The 22,408-nt window shown below is 37.2% G+C and overlaps 1 protein-coding gene across 1 annotated transcript in view; it reads left to right on the top strand.

Moving 5' to 3' along the window:
* LOC124594275 (kinesin-like protein KIF19) overlaps window positions 1-22,408 on the top strand; it is a 458,271-nt gene that overhangs the window by 423,919 nt on the left and 11,944 nt on the right. Inside the window, exons 13-14 of the mRNA XM_047132640.1 lie at window positions 1,185-1,319; window positions 2,295-2,369. Coding sequence (XP_046988596.1) covers window positions 1,185-1,319; window positions 2,295-2,369 — 210 coding nt within the window. The remainder of the gene's footprint in view (window positions 1-1,184; window positions 1,320-2,294; window positions 2,370-22,408) is intronic.

The following is a 22,408-nucleotide window of genomic DNA, read 5'->3' as shown; positions in this document are numbered from 1 at the left end:
TACTAAAATTTAATAGTTTTTATATCCTGACAAGTTTCAACACTTAGTATAAGATGCAGCATGTCTTGAACAGAGAGTCTATTTACTGTTGTTTTTATGATATGACTAGATTTGTCTGCAAAGAAATTATGAATGCCAGTCACAGCATTTACATTCTCTGGTTACAAAGTCCACAATAGGAATTAAATTTAATGACATTGTTACTGTAAAGGACCTATTATGAAATTATACTTCTCTTGCTCCAGCTTTTAAGTGCTGCTCTGAGCAAAATTTATTAATATCAATATTCTTGATATCTGACAAATGTGCCAACTCCTCCTTTTTCCATATTTTCTCTACAGGTGTAAGAGGCTAACTTGAAACCTATAACATTTAACATGTCTATATCAGGTGTCAAATGATGTTCAGAGAGATAGATAATATCAACTGCTTTTCTCAACTCTAATTCTTCAACACAAATAAGCAATTCATTAAGCTTACATCTCAATCATCAGATTTTCTGATGGAGTAAGGATAACTGATTTTGTGTCCTGGCTGAGTTACAACTGGATGAACCTAATTTTTCTGTCACTTCTAGAATATCTCCAGTTTAAGTAAGGGAGTGTTTGCATGAATAGTGTACATTAAAATTTGCTTTCTGACTGCCTGTTTTATCAATATAAATATCATTTTCAACCTGTCCCTGTAACATCTTTTGTTTCTGCCCTTTCTACCCTAAAAAAACAGTTATTCTGTCTCTTGTAACCACTGGTACTTCACCACATGTGATAGTGCCCCTCTTAAGTTCCTTCTATTAGCTCAGACAGTTTTCCCTTCCCTCTCCCGTTGAGAAGAAGGTCATACATAGTATAGTCCCACCTACTGACAGAGTCAACAAAAACCACACCATAATGAAACCACATACCCGATCTGAGCAGTCATTCCACCTCTAAATTAGCTCTCCTGGCAGATATGTCTTATTGCTGAATCTCTCTATACCAGGTCACTCTCACTTGAATTATTAAGATTCCCGTCTATGCTGTTGCCTGCCGTACCCACTATTACCACAGTGACGTCCTTTGTGAAGTGTTTGCAGAGTAGACTTACATCTAAGTACTATGACAGATGTACATTAGCAATCATTTATCACATATTTACTTTTCCATTTTCACTGAAATGATATAAATTACCTGTGTGTGTTGCAGCTCTGCTGGGTCTGATGGGAGTCTTTCTTCTTTGCCACCCATCACAGCACCACCAGTAGGGGGACGCTTTGCAGGCTCCCCACCATCTGCTGTGCTCTTCCCACCAATAAACACAAATCCACCTCAGCCTCACAGGTGAACCCAACTCTTAAAATTCTACATCTTGCACTAATTACAAAAACTACTTTTATTAAAAGATAATTAAATATTTTACACATCGCCAAATTTCACAGCATACTGTATGCAGGCATGACGAATTATCTTGGAAGTCTGCATTAGTTTTTCCTATGAGTATTGTTTAGCTAATAGTACATGAGACATGTTAGAGAGGTGAGAACTTAATAACTATTGTGAGTAAGTCTCTAGTTCTAAAATACTTTGAGTTGTAGAATGACTGAGATTATGATAAAACAGGGTATGATATATATGATAAGCTAAAAAGTGAAAGTGCTTATGACCATAGCTGCTTTGCAGCCTAAAACCATAATATAAATCTAAGAAGTGAAAGCTACAGCACACTACATTTCATTAATAAATATCTTAGTCTGGTACATTTTATTATATTTGTCTACAATGAATTTTTCAAATTATGTCACATTTCTTAAATTAAGTTAGGAGTTTCATTTATCAGCTTAAAAGTTCTCAATTAAATTTCTATGTCAAATTCAGATAAAATTAAAAGGTTTTAGTGATTGCGCCCAGGATCATTATTAGAGAACAAATCAGACTGATAGTGATGTAGGTAGTCATTACAGGCTTCGCATTTTGTCCAAATTTGATGAGGCTGTTAAAGAAAGACTTTGTAGCCATTTACTGTTCTCTTATAATATTTATTACAATATTTCTTATAACCAAAATTCCGTGGTAATAATCATGAACTCTTGTAGTGATGCGGCGAAACACTTTTATCAACATATCTACCACATATCATATTTATTCAGTGCAATCAATCTATGATAACATTTTGCATTTGTGAAAGGACTTTAGAAAGCAAAGAGGGTCCTTTGGGGCCAACATAATCACTTCCCTGGTTATTTATAATTTATTTTTTCCAGGAAGCATATGACACTTTATATCTAAAATATGTGGTATGCTTTTCTATTAAAATAGGATGGCTCAGACACCTGGTCCAACAGAAATGGTGCCATCATCACGTCTGCCACGTCCTCTACCTCGAAATGAAGTGTAAGTTTCTCCATTTCTTCCACTCTCTGTAGGGATACAAATAAATGGATATGTCATGGTTGTTTTTGATATACCACCTGATACCAACAGCATGTTATTTTTAATTCTCTGAACATACTTTTTATACTATATCAAACAATGGAAAATTAAGGATGGAATGCAACAATACCAGAGAAGGAAAGTTGCTACTCACCATATAGTGGAGACGCTGAGTCACAATAGGCACAACAAAAAGATTCACACAATTGTAGCTTTCTGCCATAAAGGCCTTTGTCAGCAATAGACACACATGCACACACACACACTCACACAAATGCAACTTCACACACATTTGCAGCCTCCTGCTACTGTTTTACTTTTTAAAAACTAAAGAAGAAATATAGTTCATGGCTATCTGTGTATGATCTGCTGCCACATAGCAAACATCATCCTATATTCATATTTCAATAAATACATACATTCTAATGATGGTTAAAAACAGGCTAAAAGTAAGAAAATGTGACAGTGGTATGGTAAGTTATGCCTCCATGTTCTGTTTATGTACAGTGGTGAAAACAATTTAAATCCGTTATACCATTCACATGGGCAATATTAGTAGTGATCAATAACTGAAAAATCATTTAGTAAATGCAATTACTCCTTTATTTTGGAAATTAAACTACAAATACAATTTTTAGATGTATATTTATTCTGAATGGATCCTTTTCTGAGAGTAACACTGCCTCATAAATGCCACCAGGGCTGGTTTGAGAACATTTTTGCACACAAGCGACTTACCATTTGGCATCCCTCCATCCTTCTTATCCCTCACACACATTCACTTGTGTTAGTTTTTATTACTAATTTGTGAAACACACTATATACAAATCTTGTGCTTAGACATCCCTCTAAACTTGACACCCCAAGTGGTCACTACCAGTTGTTCTATGTCCTTTAGAGAAATCTTAAAACTGTGGCACATCTAGAACCCCTCTCAGCTTGATCGTCCAAGAGTGTCACTTATGCCTTAAACCAGCCTTGACTATCATACTGACAGAGTCTGGAGAAATTAACATAAATTCTCACTTAATATCCAATTTTTCACCTCATTGTTTGTCATCCAAAGTAGCCTCTCCACTAACAGAAAATCCACTATCCTTCATGGCACAACTGAAACTGAGTAAAAGTAATATTATTAAATCACAGGCCTTTCACTTATTATGCTCCTCAAAGGTCTTCTTTACTTCTGCATACTTTACATGAGGTGCCCCCATAGCTCTTGTTGTGGTTATGTTCTACAGTTCTTTAGGCACACATAGGATGTTCAAATTGAAGTTTCATTAATTAATACATAATTAAATATATGCATTTGGATGGGCTCTAGCAAGTGCACATATGCGATGCATGTTTTTAGAAAAGCTTATGAGAGGTTTTTACTTACAGTAATGTTTTACTACATAGCTGCTTACTTTTCCACATAATTGCCATTTACATCTATACAATTTGTGTAATGCTGCACCAGCTTCTTTAACCCCTCTGCTTAGAAGTCTGCTGCATGGGAATTGAACCAGTTGATAAGGGCAGTCTTGTGTTCATCACCCTTTTGAAATCATTGTCACCCAACCACTTTTTCAAATGCAAGAAGAGGGAATAGTCACTTGGTGCAAGGTTGGGACTGTACAGAAGGTGCTCAAAAAGTTCCCAATGAAAACCTTGAGTTTTCTCCTTGGTTTTGGTAGTGATGTGGAGGCACATGTTGTTATGAAGGAAGATTATGTCAAACGACAGTTTCCTACAGTGTCAATATTGGACTGCACATTTCAGATTGGTTAGAAGTTCACAGTATACATCAGTTATAATTGTTGACCCAAGGTCCATGAAATCAATCAAAAGAATGCCCTTTTCATTCCAAGAAATGGTATCTATCATTTCTCTATTTGAGAAAGGAGATTGCTTACACTTTTTTGGCTTGGTTAAACTTGAATGATGCTACTGCAATGTCTTGTTGTGATTCTGCACTTGTGTATGATATCCCTATCTCGTCACATGTAACCATGTGGGAAAATAAATTGTCTACATCTTGTCTATACCACTCTGAAAACCACCATGCTTTATGCATTCTTTGCTCTTTTTGCTGAGAGGTGAGCATTTTTGGGACCCACCTCTTACACATCTTGTGCTATCCAAGCTGTTCAGTGGTAATCCTGTAAATTGAGGTTCGAGCAACATTATTGATTCATTAGCCAGACCACTAAGAGTCAATTGCTGATCACTTCAAAGTTTTTGTTTCACTTGATCAACAATGTCATCAGTCCAAATCCTGGGTCTGCCACTCTGCAGCTCATCATGAACATTTGTGCAGCCACTTAGAAATATTCAACACAATTTTAGAACTTGTTTTATTTCAGGTCCATACATTATGCATAACTTGCAATGGATTTCTGCTGCTGAAGGTCGTTTTACCAGAAAAAATCAAATCACACCATGCACTTCACAACTGACAGGATCTACAATTGTCTCAGCCACAGCGATCTGCTCTCAGTGACTGGTGAGTGACAACTGAATCAAACCAACACTGCAGTAGGTTTCTGAAAAGGCAGCAGAAAGCACTGCATGTGTGAAACTTTGTTCGGGCCTACCATCAGTTCAGCATTGGTCACCAACCCTCATAAAAATGATATGTGATAACGTAAGTTATGGAGTACATGTACTTCATAACCCCTTTTTTTTCTATGAATCTAGCTATTGGCTATAGCTAATCCTGTTGCAGTTTCCCATTCCAAAGCACCATCATTATAACATGACACTTTCACAATATTTAAGAACTTTAATATTTGTTATCAGTATTTACTAAAATACCAATAATAAAGTACCAGTAGGTCCAACTCTCCAACTCTCTCTGATGGCTCGTCCTTCATCTTTATTTCCCAGTATACTCAACATGGGTCCCTCTCATCTTGGAGTCTGAATTACTTGCCCCTTCAGGCTGATCTTTTTCATCTTATGTCTCCTTTGTTCCTGAGAAAACAGCTAATAGTTCTAAAAGCTAGAAATAGGTTTCTCATTTTTAAATGTGTCTATTGATAGCCCTGGAATGTTGCCTTCTGAAGATAAGCACTGGTTAGCCATTCTGTCCCTTTGCAATTTTATCATTAGTTATTTATAAATATGGAGTATGGAAAGGCAAACATGCTTTTGTATTTTATTGTCAGAAGTGGGCTGATGACTGAGGTAGCATGGGACACATAACAAACATGACAATTAGGCATTGTGAATGCTGCAATTTGCCCATACAGCACCTGGCAGTATCTTTCACAGTAACTACCATCTATGTTTAGCTGACAGACTTTCTAACACTATCATATCTCAATATATTGAACATTATCAGAAAATCCAAATACCTTCCAAACCTCACTTTTACAATGAACTGGTTCAGGTAAATTTGCTTCTTCTTCTTAAACAAATGAAAAACAGAGGTGACAGGCAGAAATTTGTATTGCTGTGACATGTGTGTGTACTTTCAAAGGGCCGCTTGTGTAGCAGTGTTATGCCTTCTGCAGAGGGCACCTCAGACTTGTGTCTGTTTGTGTGTGTGTGTGTGTGTGTGTGTGTGTGTGTGTGTGTGTGTGTGTGTGTGAGAGAGAGAGAGAGAGAGAGAGAGAGAGAGAGAGAGAGAGATCACTTTCAGAGCCTGCCATGGGCCCCAGTCTATTTAAGGTCAGCTGAGGTACACTCGGCCACAATTTTCTTCGTATATTGCTACAGCTCTCTGTGAACATAATTTGTTCCTGCTGATTATTGCTTAATAACTGTGTTCAAGTTATTAGTGCTTCTGTGGAAGTTGTGTTCAGTCTACTGGTCATGTTCTACTTGTACCTTATTACATCATCATTGGTGACAAGTGTGACCAAGTTATCCACACAAATTTCTACTTTGGTTGGTCCTCTGTTTATTCCCATGATGGCTGACAGTGTTATGGGGGACATTTTATCTTGCTTGGTCAAAAGCAAGAGTCATTTTCCACATCACTGCACCAGCAATTACAGGTGCTGTACAATCAAACTAAGGTACATCAATCACTGGCTGCTGTTTGGTCTAGTCGGTATACTCCGCAGTGTGTGTCACCTGCTGTTTTGCCATCCAGGGCCCCACTTTTTATCTGCTTCCTTTCTCAACATAGGATGAGTCTATTGAGGAATGGGATGCATGCAGGAAAGATAACACTTTCAAGCATTTTGGATTATTGATGCTATTTTATGTCATGCCTTGTTCCTTTAATGGATATCGCCAAGAATGTATCAAGTCCTATGTCAACTTGCCCCTTTGCAGGATCCATATTCTATAATGTTTAACCAAATGTGTGAACTTCTTTCAAAATACTACTGTAAGTTCACCCATGTTATTACACTCTGAGTTGAGCTCTACCTCTGTATAACACAACCACCCCAACCCCATCACACTTGCACTGCTGAACTCCATGGGTTAAGTTGTCACTGTCATTTTCTGTCCAATGTACATAAAGAGCCATACACACATCAGTTGGTGAGAGATGTTATCATTCTTTTCTCTCTGGACCATGAGGTGTGAGAGCATGCCCTCCAGTATGAAAATCCATCCCTCTCTGAGGTTTTAGCTATTGCACAATCATTTGAGGTGTTACGAGCTTTGGGTAACCAAATTGAGTCATGGAGTGAAGTGCCAGTACTCCAGCCCTTTCCTCCACACCAAGCTTCAGATAGCTCACAGGGTGAAAACATGGTCACAGAGCCCTACACATGATCACAGGGTCAAGGTGGTTGGCCTTGCTCCCAGCAGCAGCCATACCAACAAAGTAACAAGGTCACCAAACAGCAAGGCACACATTCCATTCTCTCATCTTGCCCTTATTGTTTCATCATCCATGAGTGCCCAGACTGTCCAAAATGCAGGGCTACCTATCATAATTGCAACATAAAAGGTCACATTGCTTCTGTTTGTAATGCAAAAATTCAGTACAACAATCCTGATACGGATATGGACGTAAACATTTTATCAGCTATTTCTGTCGTGCCAAACAAACTTTTCATTGATGTTATTGTTTGTAACAATAGTTGAGGTTGTCTTTTGTAGTTGCCAGCACTCCTGCTATTTTTTTTTAAATTTTTACGAAGCTTCCATACTTTTTTTGAGTACTCTGAAAGACTAGATTAAAGTGTAATTTAGAGTTTTTACAACCTTCTACCATTTATCTAGGGTTTGAAGTTTCTTGCAAGGGTATCAAACCCCTTCATGAACATGTTTCTGCAATCGTGTCACTCCCATGCCCTATGTCACTCAAAGAACTTCATGTTTTTCTAGATAAAGTTGCCTATTACCATGGATTTTTTCCTGGTCCAGCAACAATCACACAGCCATTAAATGTGCAAAGAGACTCATTTTCACTGGTCACTGGCTTGTGAAACCGCATTTTGCGTCCTTAAGACTGTGTTGCTGTTTGTGCCCTGCTTAGTGACATACCAACCAGGCCACCACTTGGTCTTTGCAATGAGCGCATCACAGTATGGGTTGGAGATGGTACTGGCTCAGATACCAGATATCACAAAGGCTACAAGTGGTCTATTATTTAGGCCTCAAAAATGCTGACTCCTGCTTAAACTAGGTACTCTCAGATAGAAAAGGAAGCTTTGGCCATTGCATTTGCTGTGAAGAAATTCCACGTTTTTCTCTACAGTACCAAATTCCACCTGGTCACTAGTCTCAAGCATTGGTTTGCTTATTCAGTCCTTCTGCATCCTTACCAGATAAAGTGGCACATTGTATTCAGTGTTGGGCTCTTTTCCTTTCACATTACAACTAAGACAGTCATGTTTGCCCTATGAATCAACATGCAAATTCTGATGCTTTGTCCTGCCTGCCGGCTGGTCAGAGCCCAGAATTTGATCAGGAGCAACTGCTTTGTTTCCACATTGATGTTGCCACACAGCATATGGTTGATGGTTTTCCTGTAATTAGCACATGGATCATGAAAGCTGTAACTTTGGATCCCATTTTGCAGAAAATTATAACATTCATACAACATGATTGGCTGGATCCACCACCTTCTCATGTATCTGACCCCCTGTGTAATAATTACATCTTTTGACATCAGTTCTCTGTTGCGGATGGTGTCCTGCATTTAGACACACATCATGTGGCCCCTCGGGTAGTGGTCCCCTCAGTGTTTCTCTCGGAGGTTCTCCATTTATTATATGCAGATTGGAGTGTATCATCCACAAGAGTGTTGGCCTGTCTCACATGTTTTGGTATGGACTGTATGGTGACATATCCATCTGGTTGCCCCCTATTAATAGTGTGTAAAGCTCCAAGCAGTTCCCTGGGCATTGCTGTCTCCTTGGCTTATGCCATCCCATGTATGGACTATATGGATGTGGATTTCACTGGCCTCTTTCTCAATGCTTATTGGCTGTTGGTCACTGATGCATATTCTCATTTTCTCTACGTCATTCATTGTGTTTCCACATTTAAACCACCACTGTCTCAACCTCCTCCAAAATTTTTTCACTCATAGGCTTGTCCACAACATTAGTGTCCAATAATGGTCCACAAGTTTCATTGCAATAGTTTGCAGCAATTTGTGATTTCCATGCTATCTGTCACATCCTTACCCCACCATTCCATCCACAATCTAATAGTGAGGTGGAATGCCTTGGGTAAATGTTCCAAACTCAGGTGAAAAAGTATATTGCCATCTCTCCATCCGATCTTGCCTTAGAACAATTTCTCTTCTCATGCTGTTTCACACCATTCAGCAAGAAGAGTCCAGAGGAGCTATTCCACAGGTCCCAGCCAAGGATACAGCTACACCTCCTGCATCCTCCACCTGGACACCAACCCATGCAGGTGCTGTATCTCTTCTGGCCAGGTGTGGCTGTCTGAGCACACAGTTTCAGACTTTACCCTAAATGAATTTCTGCTGTCATCACCAGATATCAGGGGAAACCGCTGTTTAATGTGTACAAGAATGACAGGCTCTGCTTGAGATATCATCACAAACTTCACCTTCATGTTGATTGGCGGGTGCCTGCCATCACTTCTGAGCCCATCCACATTGGGCATCACATCACCTGCTGCTGCTGGTTCTCCACTCCCGCAGGGGCAAGGGCATCACCCATGGTGGCTAAACCAGCAGTGCTCTGTTGCTTCTGACACCACTGTCAGGGATTCCATCATCCACTCATGAGCAACTGCTGATACGACTATCATCAGCACCTCAAGCATCATCACCAGAGCTGATCCCCAAGATCGACATGGAAACAGCCCCAGCATTGCCAGTGTTGCTTCATGGTTTGACATGGGAAGGTGGGCACAGAATTGCACTTCAGACTGCAAACTCCCACTGCAGCATGACAATTTAGCCAGAACCCAGCAAATGAGGAGGATAGTGTGGACTTCTCAAAAATCTGTGCTATTCCTAAGACAGGAGGAATGCAGTCATGCGTGTACATACTTTCCAAAGGTCTTGTGTGTGGCAGTGCTACGTCATCTGCAGAGGGCACCACAGGCTTGTGTGTGTGTGTGTGTGTGTGTGTGTGTGTGTGTGTGTGTGTGTGAGAGAGAGAGAGAGAGAGAGAGAGAGAGAGAGATCACCATCAGAGCCCACCATGGGCCCCAGTCTATTTAAGGCTAGCCGAGCTATGCTCAGCTTCAGTTCTCTATATTTATTGCTACAGCTCTTTACATACATAACTGGTTTCTGCTGAATGTTACTTAAATACTGTGTTCAAGTTGTTAAGGCTTCCATGGAATAAAGTTGTGTTCAGTCTACTAGTTGTGTTGTACTTATACCTAACAACAACACATATCTGATACAAAAATTGAAAGTAATTATTTTAACTTATTTTGTTTGTTGAAGATCATTACATTTTATTCATATTGTTGGAACATCAGTCTTGAGGTATTAATATTCCTGAGTGATACAGAAGATTATTAGGTTCATTTAATACTGAATACCAATACAAATAATAAAATTTCCAGGTTTTTACATTTACTATTAGCACATTTATTCCATATTTTCCAAATGATTATGCTTCAAGTAAACAATTATAACTGTGAAACAACACATGTATAATACAAAACCAACTTTCTCATGTGACTACCTGGAAACTTCTAACTTGCAACTTGCCAAACAGGACAAAGATAATTTGTATGTCAAAGAAATTCTTTTAAATAACAAATTAATTTCTCATCAATAATTGTTTCTGTAGTTAACTAGGTTCCCACACACATCTAATGTGGCACCACAGCTTTTGGCTTCCTGTAGAGGTCTCACAAGCTACTGTTCACACAGGCAACCACAAATTCTGTGTAGTTGGACAGTTTTCAATATGACACCAGTTGAAATCATGTGGGTGGCTATGAATGCTATATTACAGGTTATGGAATTAGAGCTGCAACAAGAATTAAATACAAGGAAAACAAAACTCCAATGTTGAATCCAAAAATAGATTTTGCACAGGGATGAATCAGGGGCCACAAAAACATTTATAAAAGAAATAACACTCAGAGATGAAAATGCTATCTGTAGTGGCAAACTAACCAACATCTGGCATGTAAATAACATTGTCAGACACATCACTCTTCCAAGATTTTAAAATCTTATTATATTCATTGATAAAGGCATTTTGACAAATAATTTTTAGTTTAACAGCTGCCACATCACATTTAGGAGATGTTTCCTGCATACAACCCACAATTCATACAATGCCTGGTGTTGCAAATCATGAAGTTTGTACAACTTGCATTTTTTGTTACACATATTAAGTTTATTTATTTATTCATCCAAAAATATTTTTAGTTTGTGGGATACATCATTGGTTTGCAAATATTGCATCCCCCCCCCTTCCCCCCTGCCCCACAACACACACACATAAATTGCTATTATTGTGGCTCAAGAAGCTGCAAATTTGTACCTTCGAACCACTGTTTTTCACTTTATTCAATAATAAAACAAAAATATACTGAAATTGAATGGAGTAGAGAAACAAATGATTCAACGATAACTGCGATGGAATGCTCATATTTTGAAATACTGTTACAAAGGAGCAGTGGTGGAAGAAAAATGGCACAACAAAGTGCAACCAAGTTGAGCTTTTTGTGGCACGACAGAAGATGCATTTCTTAATTTGCACCACTAGAAACTGGCAGTTCACATGTGCAACTGCTTTCAGCTGCAGCATGCCACTAGCAGTGGTAACATTTTTGCTGTGTGTATGTGAACCAAACCTTAGATTTGAAAGTCTATAACAAGCGGTTGTAATCTCTATGAAATTTAGGTAACCAAGTTTTGAAATAAAACCAAAAAATAATTGTTTTTTTTTTTTTTTAATTAACATACTTTATGTATGTCACTGAAACTCTCTGAAATTCAAGATTGCAGTTTTGAACTATCTGTATCATATAGTAAATATATGGAGTGTACTGGGTTGTTCAATATAATGTGCAAGTGGCCCATTCACAAGCTCAATTATGATAGGCACCCCCCCTCCCCCCCCCCCCCCCCTCCGCCATCTCCCCCCTTCCGCCCCCCCCCCCCCCCCCCCACTAGGATTTTGAATTTTGCAAGCATGAAATGTGAGCAGATTTATGATCTGACAGTCCACTGTAGTCAAACATTTAACATAACATACCTAATAATAATAATAAGTTTCTGAAAAAAAAGTTCCCTGAAAGTAATGTATGTTTAGTATTGAGTAAGTGCTGTGGCTACAATGATATTCAGTTACACAAATTACATAAATGAACTGACACATTATGCTGACATTTCATTTGTTTAAAAAAGACCTAATTTGCATGTTGTTATTAATCAGACACAATAATGAAAAAATAAATATCAAATGAAAAAATGCTTATCTCCTTTAGTAATGATATTATGTTCCTTACATGTAGTTTCACAGCATATCTACATCAACCAAAAGTATATTTCAGAAGGTTGATGTTCCACAAAATTAACAACAATTTCATTCAAATTACGACACAATGAAAAAATTTTTAGTATTGCACTAGATGCCAAAATTCTACATAATTTTTATATTTCAATAACAGTTTTTTAACTTCTAATTCACTTTTTTGTTGAACCCTATTCTATTTGAAAAATAAATAAATAAAATAATGAGTCTTGTTACATCACTCTGGTGGTACAAAATGCTAGTCGGCATATATCATTGTGCTACAAATATTTTCCACAAACAATCATTAACACAAGACATGTTTTTGTCACATAGTTTTTGATGTAGTCAGCAAACTTTTTTCAAAGCCATCAGAACCACAGTAAACACATTATAAACCTTCATCATAATCAACAATACAAACACCTAAGATGTGACGCAACTGATCGTGATCCACCACAATTCAGAATGAAGTTTCCTAACACTGACATCATCATCTTCCACATTATCATCACAAAAACACTATTCAATAATACCTCAATACAGCCTGTATCAGATCAATAACTTATCATAATACTTCACCCTAATGCTTCATCATTGCATTACACATAGACACATTGCATCATCATACTCATCTTGTCAGCTTCACATTACAAAAATACTCTGAACACAGAGTATCAATAATGAAACAAAAAGCAAACCAGTACATTTCTTTTCAATTAAGTGCTTCTGAAAAATATTGTCATCAGTAATCAGGTTTACTCACAGAATCACTCCTAGCTCTCACTTCTAGTAATTTTCAAAACTTATCCTGCCTATATGGTCTGAAAAACAGCCTCATTTCTTAAATGACATGTGTAGTAGCATACTGTAGTTTGGAAAATACTCAAGATATGTTAATATGCAAGAAATTTCATCTTAAAAGCCATTGTAGTTCTCCTATAATAATTATATTCAAATGCTAACTGTAAATCTAGAATATGACAACAGCTACTATCAAGTCTGACCTATCTGACCTTTTTCCAAACAGACACAAATTCACACAAATATAGTACAGCAGTTCCCCAAATATGTCAAAAATCAAGTACAAAGATTTCCGTACAACTAGACAGCACAAAAATCTCAAAATACATTAAGAGACCCAACTTTTCCAAAATATTTTCTAATCATAAACTATAAAATTAAAAGTTCATTTTAAAAAAGTAGAATATTTTTCAGATGTACCCAAGATTTATCAAAAAGGCACAGTACTGACTTAAATAGTTTTCATTTCAGCAAAATAATTTAAAAATAGTAACAAACTTCACCCATAAAAGTTTCTTAAAACCAAATCATAATAGAAAGACCTAGTGCACAAGAATTATTTCATGAAAAAATATTTTATTCTCTATTACAAATTTTACCACAGAATCTTGAATGGGTCTTGTGCACAAGCCTTGTACAGAGATTTCTTTCTTCTCTCACACCTCCAGGAAAATTTTCATTGTTTCTACCTTCCTTTTGATTGTTCAGCTAGTTTTTCAGCCACAATTATCAAATTATTTGCTAAGGATAGTCATTGTTTGTACCTTGCTTTTGATTGTTCAGCTAGTTTTTCAGCTACAATTATCAAATTATTTGTTAACAAGAGTCACATTTTCTCTCAGTTCACATTTGTTCATAAATGCAGGTACCTTCAATACTTTGTCACACCTTGTATGATTACAGCAGTGGGTGAGTGGTGTAGTGGTAGTCTGGAAATTTGAAAGTGATTAAACATGCCAAGGAGGAGTGCTCACAGGTCAATCTCAGGATCTCTCTTCTGGGACCTCATAACAATTTTACGGTTTGGGATACTGATGAATATGGGGCAAGGTGTATGCTGATGATTTTCTAGCAGTGGTTTCTGTAAACTGAATAACTGTTCTTGAGGAAAAAGCCTTTAGTGTAATGGAGCAGATGAGGAAGTCATGTATAGAAAACATACTGACATATGTAGTGCACAAAACTACCTATGTGCAGCTTAAGAGTAATTCACACATAACTTGAAATCCAGTGTTTACATTAGTCAACAACTCCACAGCTAGAAAGGTAGTCTTCAGATACCTTGTGGAATATATTGATGAGAAGTGTGGTTGCAGGAATATGTATTTGAAGTAGTAGATAAGGCCTCTTATGAGGTGCCTGTGGTAACAAGTACCAATACTTTCAAGCTATCACTGTCCACCATGAACAGTGTGACATCCAGTTTTAGAGTCAGCGTGCACGCACATTAACTCTGTGTAGAGCGGCATAGAATAATTTTGCATTGAGGACAGAGGGGTTTGCTTCGTGAGGCTATCTAGGGCATTCAATACCCCCCCCCCCCTCCCCCCCTCCCCCCCCCCCCAGTGGAGTCATACTACTTATTTATCATAACATGCCAGACCTCATTATTAGATTAATGTAGGTACATATTGACTAAGGAGGAGAAACCTGGACAATGCCCAGAGGATAAATGGTGTCAGGATCACCAGCCATCTCCAATTAAACAATTAGAGAGCAGGCACCTAGCCACAGGTAAGAGTCTATGGCTTCAGATATACTGCTACTGGAATACAAAGAAAAGTGTCACTGCAAATGTACTAGATTACAATGGGTGCAAAATAAAGAGTTGCATCTGGCATTGAGTCTGATAGAACATGGGATGGTGAAAGTGAAGCATTCACTGATTACATTATGCATGTGGACCTCGAACCTTGTAATTAAGTGTCTATACCCTTACCAACACGCACACACCCTGACAAAAAATTAGTGCTGTTCCCACATCTGACACAGGTTAAATGCAGGGTGATTCATGAAGATATGCAAATATTTTAATAAGTTATTTTACAAGTGAAACTAAAGAAAAAGTTTATATAAACATAGGTCCACAAAGGTTTAGTTACAGAGTTATGGCTGATAAAAGATTTTGCCTGAAATTTAGCAACTTCTCTAATATGAAGCTATTACAAAACTGTATGAGGTTAAATTAAAGCACAATTTCCACTTATTTTGTTGTTAATCTAATAAAACATGTCCCAGACATGTATATGCAGTAGTTTTCCAGAATATCCAGAGAAGCAAAGACATTATATAGTAAAAATTTTAATTTATTAACTACTTGGCACAATTTGCTTTTAAAATTTCAGACAATTGCACAAAGTTTTCAACAGAAGTTCTATGGAATTTAATTTTGGAAAAATGATGGTAATAACAACAAAACTGAAACTGTATGAATGTATTAGATAATCTGCTTTCATTAATACAATAGCTCATGTGAATTCATATTAAACTGGAAAAAACAAAGCTCAGTGTTAAGGAAGTTGTACAGTGTACATACAATTTCATGATACATTAACGGTAAATGTTCAGATATGTCTCCACTGAGTGCAATGTGTTTTAGCTGCATGTGTATGAACAGATTTTGTTCTTCTTATTGAATTCATAATGTAAGCAAGTAGTGAATCACATGTATTGACTTTGTCCTCATAAACCATGTCTTTCATCCATCATCATACACAAAAATCCATTCGTGTTAAATCACGCAAAGTGGGTGGCCACAGATGTGTAGCACCACAAACAATCCATTTTTGGGGAAATGTTCATTTAAATATGTAGTAGCAGCGTTCATGAAATGTTCAGGTGCACCATCATGTTGTAAATACATTTGCAATTGCATAGCATGTGGAACAACTTTGAGTAAGCGGGGAATTTCTTCTTGAAGGAATAGCAAGTACCTCTTGACAGTTGGACGTCCTGGGAAAATGAATGGTCCAATAAAGTGTGTGTTGATTATACCACACAAAAACATTTATGCTAAATTGCTGCTTGGAAATTGCGTTGCACTGTTGCATGTGGGTTTGCTTCAGACCATATGTGCTCCTTATGTAATTTTTTTTTACCATCTCAAGTAAATCGTGTCTCATCAGTGAATAAAATGTATTTGTGTAACTATCGATTAGTATTTAACCAGCTGCACTACTCCAAGTGAAGGGCAAGATCTCCTGGATGTAACAGATGCACTTTTTGTTTATGGTAAGGATACACATTATTGTACTTGTGAGTATGCCATACTTAAGATTGTGAAATGCCTAATCATTGAGAGATACGTCATGTACTGGCACCTGAATTGTTGAACTGCATCCATAATATCCTCTTCATTGTCTTCACATATCAAGCACTCAAACTGATTATGAATGCTAGGTAGAGAACCTGACTCTCATAATATTCAAAATACTCCACTAATGGTTCGTCCATTTGTAATCTTCCAAGTTGGATAATGTATGTGATATCCATTAGCTGCAGCCATAGCATTACCATCACATTTGCTATAAATAAACAACATATCGACATATTCCTCTGTCGTTAATTTGAAAGGAATCCCTATTTCATAAATAATCTACAAATTACAACAGTTACTATGGGGCTTCACTAAATACACTGTTGTTATTATGTTCTTTCACTGAACGACACAGAAAACTAACTTGTCTCAAGGATAGGAAATGACTGAAACAACTCACTAATGGTTGCCACAATGACATAAATGTTTATACGTTCTTAATGGAAAGTAAATAAATTTACTTTGCTTCTCTGGATGTTTTGGAAAACTGCTGCAGATATACATCTGGGACACATTTCATTAGATTCACCAGATCAATAACAACAAAACAAATGGAAATTGTGATTTACTTTAACCTCGTACAGTTTTGCAATGGCTTCATATTAGCGAAGTTGCTAAATTTCAGGCAAAATCTTTTATTACCCGTAACTCCATAACTAAACATTTGCAGACCTATGTTTATATGAACTTTTTTGTTTGGTTTACTTGTATAATAACATATTAAAATATCTCCATATCTTCATGAATCACCAGGTATGTGCTCAAAAAAAATACTTACATTAGATTAGAACAATTAACATAATCAATTTTTGACAATATAATGTAAATGGATGGATAGAAAATGTACTTCCAATGGAAGGGCTGAAGGGAAGGAAGAGGGGGTGAAGGGAAAGGAACTGGAGAGGTTTAGGAATAGGGGTAGAGTTCAGAAATGTCACTCAGAACCCCAGGTCAGGGGAGACTTACTGGATGGGCAGTAGCTTTTTATATCTTCAGTATAAAACACACATATATTTTTATCAAGTTGCATATTGTTCTTCACTCCATACCTAAAATGACCCTGTAAGGGAAGAAAGAGCCTGAGACAAACTTGCAGGACTCTGTGGAAATGGAAAGTAAACTTGAGTGCAATAAACAATTATATCATCCTATATTACTGCAAAATGCACCAGCCCTGTTTTCCTTGAACTCAGGATGCATAAAAATATTATGTGTATTTGTTGTTTTCAGTTTTATGTTCTCACAATGCCAACTAATCCCAACAGCTACATTCATCCCATTTAGTTTCTTGTCATAACCAATGGTCTTTTTTAAATGCCCCTTGTGTCTAATAACAGTTTTAAATCTACAGCTTTAACTACCTTTAGTAGATATTTGACTGTTGTTCACAATGCGGAAAGTAAGTGTGCATTAAAAAATTAGCTCCTTTTTGGATATACAAGGGTTGGAACTTAAATAATGGCAACTATTTATTCACAACCGATACAAAAGAGTTACATGTTTGCACCTGTTACTGTCCTTCAATGTAGTCACCAGCATTGTGTGGAACCTGTTGCCAGTGGTGTGGAAGGCATAGTATACCGTTAGCAGAGCCTGTTATGATGATGTTGTGAATGGAGCGGTCTATTGCCTGTCAAATCTCTGGAACAGTTCTGAAGCGAATTGGTTCCTTCATCTTCAGAATCAAATCAAAGTCACAAGGACTTAAATCTGGGGAGTATGGTGGATGGTAGAGTACTTCCCAGTCCCGTCGACTGAAGAGAGCAGCCACAGTTTGTGCTGCATGCTCCCGTGCATTGTCATGCAAAATGATGGGTGGGTTGTGCAGAAAGTGTTGCCACTTCTTTCACTAGCTCTTGAACACCTTGATGAGACTGTCATGCTGTATGACCTCTAGCACATTCAATCTTGATCCAGCTCCATTGTTCTTGTTTTGAAAACATAGTGACACCATTACTTTTGACCGCTCGCTCACAAGTGATCACGTTTCCCTTTATTGTGTGCACGCTGGTGATGTGGAATGGGCAAGTCAATTTGCTTGGAGGTAAGGTAGGTATGTCAACAATGTGTACTATCAGAGACAATAGTAGATTCCATTGCATGGTGTCTCCACAGCAGCGTTGCCACTATTTAAGTTTCAACCTACATATAATGGAGCCCCTTAGTGACATGGCTGTTAAGGAGGGGAAGGAATCCAGTGTGTACTCTATGTACATACCAGGAGGAGTCATTCTACGTTTGGAATGAGTGCTTCCGGATGCCACACAGGGTGCACCAAACTGCAGGTAGTGGCTCATGTTGGTACTAATGATGTGTGTCACTGAGGATCAGATGAGATTCTCTCTAGTTTCAGGCAGCTAACTGAAGCAGTAAAGACTTACAGCCTTGCTTCTGACATGAAGGCTCATTTCTTGACTTGCACCACAGAGTGGTGTCTTTCCAGGTTCTGCTAAATAGGTCAGGAGTCCCACTACATGCAGAAAGTGGCTCCACAAGTAGTGGGGACTGTATAGAGGGGATTGGACAAATTTATAGGTTAGAGGATTTTTGGAAAGTGCAGAAAGGGCTTCAGTTTCAAAGAGTGCAGGAGGAACACAGGAAGATGGTGGACATAGGAACATTCAATATTGTAGTTGTGAACTGTCATAGCTGTGTTTGAAAACTACCAGAGCTCCAAGCTCTAATAGAAAGTACTGAATCTCAAATGTTACAGGCGCTGGCCAGAAATAAGTTCAGCCAAAATTTTTACAGAGGACCTAACTGTGTTCAGAAAGGACAGATTAAATACTGTTGGTGGTGGAGTGTTTATTGTTGCCAGAAGTAGTTTACCTTGGAGTGAAATTGAAGAAAATAGTTCCTGTGGGCTAGTATGGGTAGAGATTATACTTGTCAACTGAAATAAATTAATAATTGCTTCCTTTTACTGACCCCCATGGCCGACATGATACAGTGTCCAAACATTTCAAAGAAAACTTGAATGTCATTCCAAATAGGTTCACCACTCATCTACCCTCAATATGTTGGAGAAAATACGTGTTTAAAGTCAGTGACACATAAAACATCATCCAAAATCAAACTGAATGCCTTCTCATAAAATTATTTTGAAGAACTAGTCCAAGAGGTCCCTTGAATTGTAAATGGTTGCAAAAACATGCTTGACCTCTCAGCAACAAATAATCCTGACCAAATAGAGAGCATCTTGACAGATACAGGGATTAGTGACCATAAGGTTGTTGTAGACTGAATACATAATACCCTCACCCACAAAAAATAAACACAAAATACAATCATTTAAAAAATCAGATAAATGTTCACTTGACACCTTCCTAAGAGACAATGTCCACTATGTAAGTGCAGACCAGATGTGGTATAAATTCAAAGAACTAGTATCAATGGCAGTTGCGAGATATGTACCAAATAAATCAATAAGAGATGGCACTGGTCCCCATGACATGATTTCCTGTCAGAAAGGTAAGAGTTGATAATAACTGACAGGAAGTCATCAAGCACAACAGATGTAATAGCCAGCATTCCCAAAGAAAGTATTATAGTCCCTCTGTTATTCTTGATCTACATAAATGTTTTAGGAGACAATCTGAGCAGCCTTCTTAGATTGTTTGTAGATGGTGCTCTCATTTACCATTTATGCAAAGTTGTCAGATGATCAAAATGAATTGCAAAATGATTTAGACAAGATGGAATGATCACATAGATAATGTTGCGGGGAAAGCAAAGCAATGATTGTGATTTATTGGCAGAATACTCACAAAATGTAACAGGTCTACTGAACAGACTGTCTGCCCTCTTCTAGAGTAATGCTATGCAGAGTGGGATCCACATCAGATAGAATTGATAGGGGAGATTGAAAAACTTTAAAGAAGGTCAGCTCATTTTGTACCATTTCAAAACAGAACAGAGAGTGCCACATATATAATACATGGATTGGGTTGTGCAGTCACTAAAACGAATCTGTTTTTCACTGTGGCAGTATCTTCTCATGAAATTTGAAACACAGACTTTCTCCTTAGTGTGTGAAAATATTTTGTTAGTGCCTACTTACATAGGAAGAAATTATCATCATAACAAAATAAGAGAAACCAGAGCTTGCACAGAAAGATTTTAGTGTTCATTATTCCTGCGCATTGTTCTCGAGTGGGACAATAGAGCTTAAAGGTGGCTCGATGAACCCTCTACCAGGCACTTAATTGTGAATTGCGGAATAATCACGTAGATGTACAGGTATGAGGTTTGACATGGTAGTATATCAACACATCATCATCATAATGATGCTGCTTGCTCATAACAAGGACTGGCAACCATCCATTACTGAAAATGACAGCCTTTGAATAAAGATTCCACTTGTACATCTTTTTGAAATGATGTATATCTTTTCCTTATTAGACTTGCCTGCTTATGGCCCAGGCACAAAAATTTCATAATCATCGTTTGTGCTGTTGTTAACACTAGCAAACAAGCATCAGTAAACTGATCATGAGTTTAAACAGTTGGTGAGCACAAGTGAAAAACATTTGAACGTTTGATCATACACAGTACACATTTTCTGACATTCCATTGGCTGTTGAGACTTCATTGAAACTTCCAAGAAAGTTTGCTCACTCATTTGGATGTGAACGAACTGTGAAAGAACTTTTAATGTCATGTCAACAAAATGAAGAAATTAATAAAACAGGCATTCAGTTGAATGGAATTATTTCTATATCTGAAATTGAACAAAATTTACTCAGAATTTGCTGAAAAAATTAAGAAATGCACATTTTTTAAAGCCTGTCAAAAAGTGGAACTTAATATAATTACTTTTGGATTAAGGGAGACCACTCAGAACAAGCTGAATCATGGAGTCACAGACAGGCACACACAAAAAGAAAGAAAACTTGCTACCTTTCAGAGTGGCCCTTTTTTGAACTAGAGTAAAATACATACAGTAAACACAAACACACAAGCCTGGAAAAGGATCACTCCAAAAGGTAGCATGTTGTCTTTCTTTTTGTGTGTGCTTATCTGTGACTCCATGCTTCGGCTTTTGCTGAGTGGTTTCCTTTAATCCAAAAGCATTTAAATTCTGTCAGAATTTTACCAATACATATATAATCTATGACATTAAAAGCTTACTGTAGCTTTAGTTTTGAAGGTTTCAAATATTTTCAAAAGTTTTCTGTGGCCTTAGCTTTAAAAATTTAAGATATTTTCAAAACGTTTTTTTCTTAATTACAGAATTAATATTTTAACTGACTTAAATGAGTATTAAAATCATGAAATTTTTATGATTAATGAATTGACACATTTTTACCATTTTAAATTGCTTTTGAAGTTTTTAGAAATTGTTCATTCGTAATAATATTAATTACTGAATCACATGCCAATAAGATTATACTAATGAAAGAAATAATATGAATATATTTTCTAGTGTCAAAGTCCTGGCAATGACCTTTATTTTGTCTCAACAGAATTAATAATCCTACTCAGAACAGTTGCAAAAATGCTACAGTACTATGGGAAATGAAATAGAATTTACTGCATTATAGGAAACTTACAAAATAACCACAAATAAGGTGTTTATCCTAGGGGCATCACGATGTTTTGTTCAGTGCCTGTATTAGCATGAAGTGCAACAGCTGCCCACTAGTCATGGCCAAAAAATTCACTAACTTTATTTCTACTTTGATGTAACTAGACATTTATAGATTCTTTATTAATATAATACAGAATGACACCTGTTAACAGTTTCCGAGCAATGTAGTACCAACCACTAGTTAATCCACTGCACTCATATTCCCCATCCATTCAGCCATATTTATGTTTTCTTTGGTTTAAAAAATTGTTTGAGATTGTTTCAAAAGAATACAACCAATTTCATTCCCCATCTTTATCAAATTTAAACTTGTGCTCATCTCCAATGATCTTGCCATACTAATATTCCTTCATTTTGTAAACAGTTGCCTGTACACTGAGGTGACAAAGGTCATGGGACATCTCCTAATATCATGTCAGACAACCTT

This window comes from Schistocerca americana, chromosome 2, assembly GCF_021461395.2.
Source record: "Schistocerca americana isolate TAMUIC-IGC-003095 chromosome 2, iqSchAmer2.1, whole genome shotgun sequence".
In the NCBI taxonomy this organism is placed as follows: Eukaryota; Metazoa; Arthropoda; class Insecta; order Orthoptera; family Acrididae; genus Schistocerca; species Schistocerca americana.
This window is presented reverse-complemented; position numbering and strand designations above follow the sequence as displayed.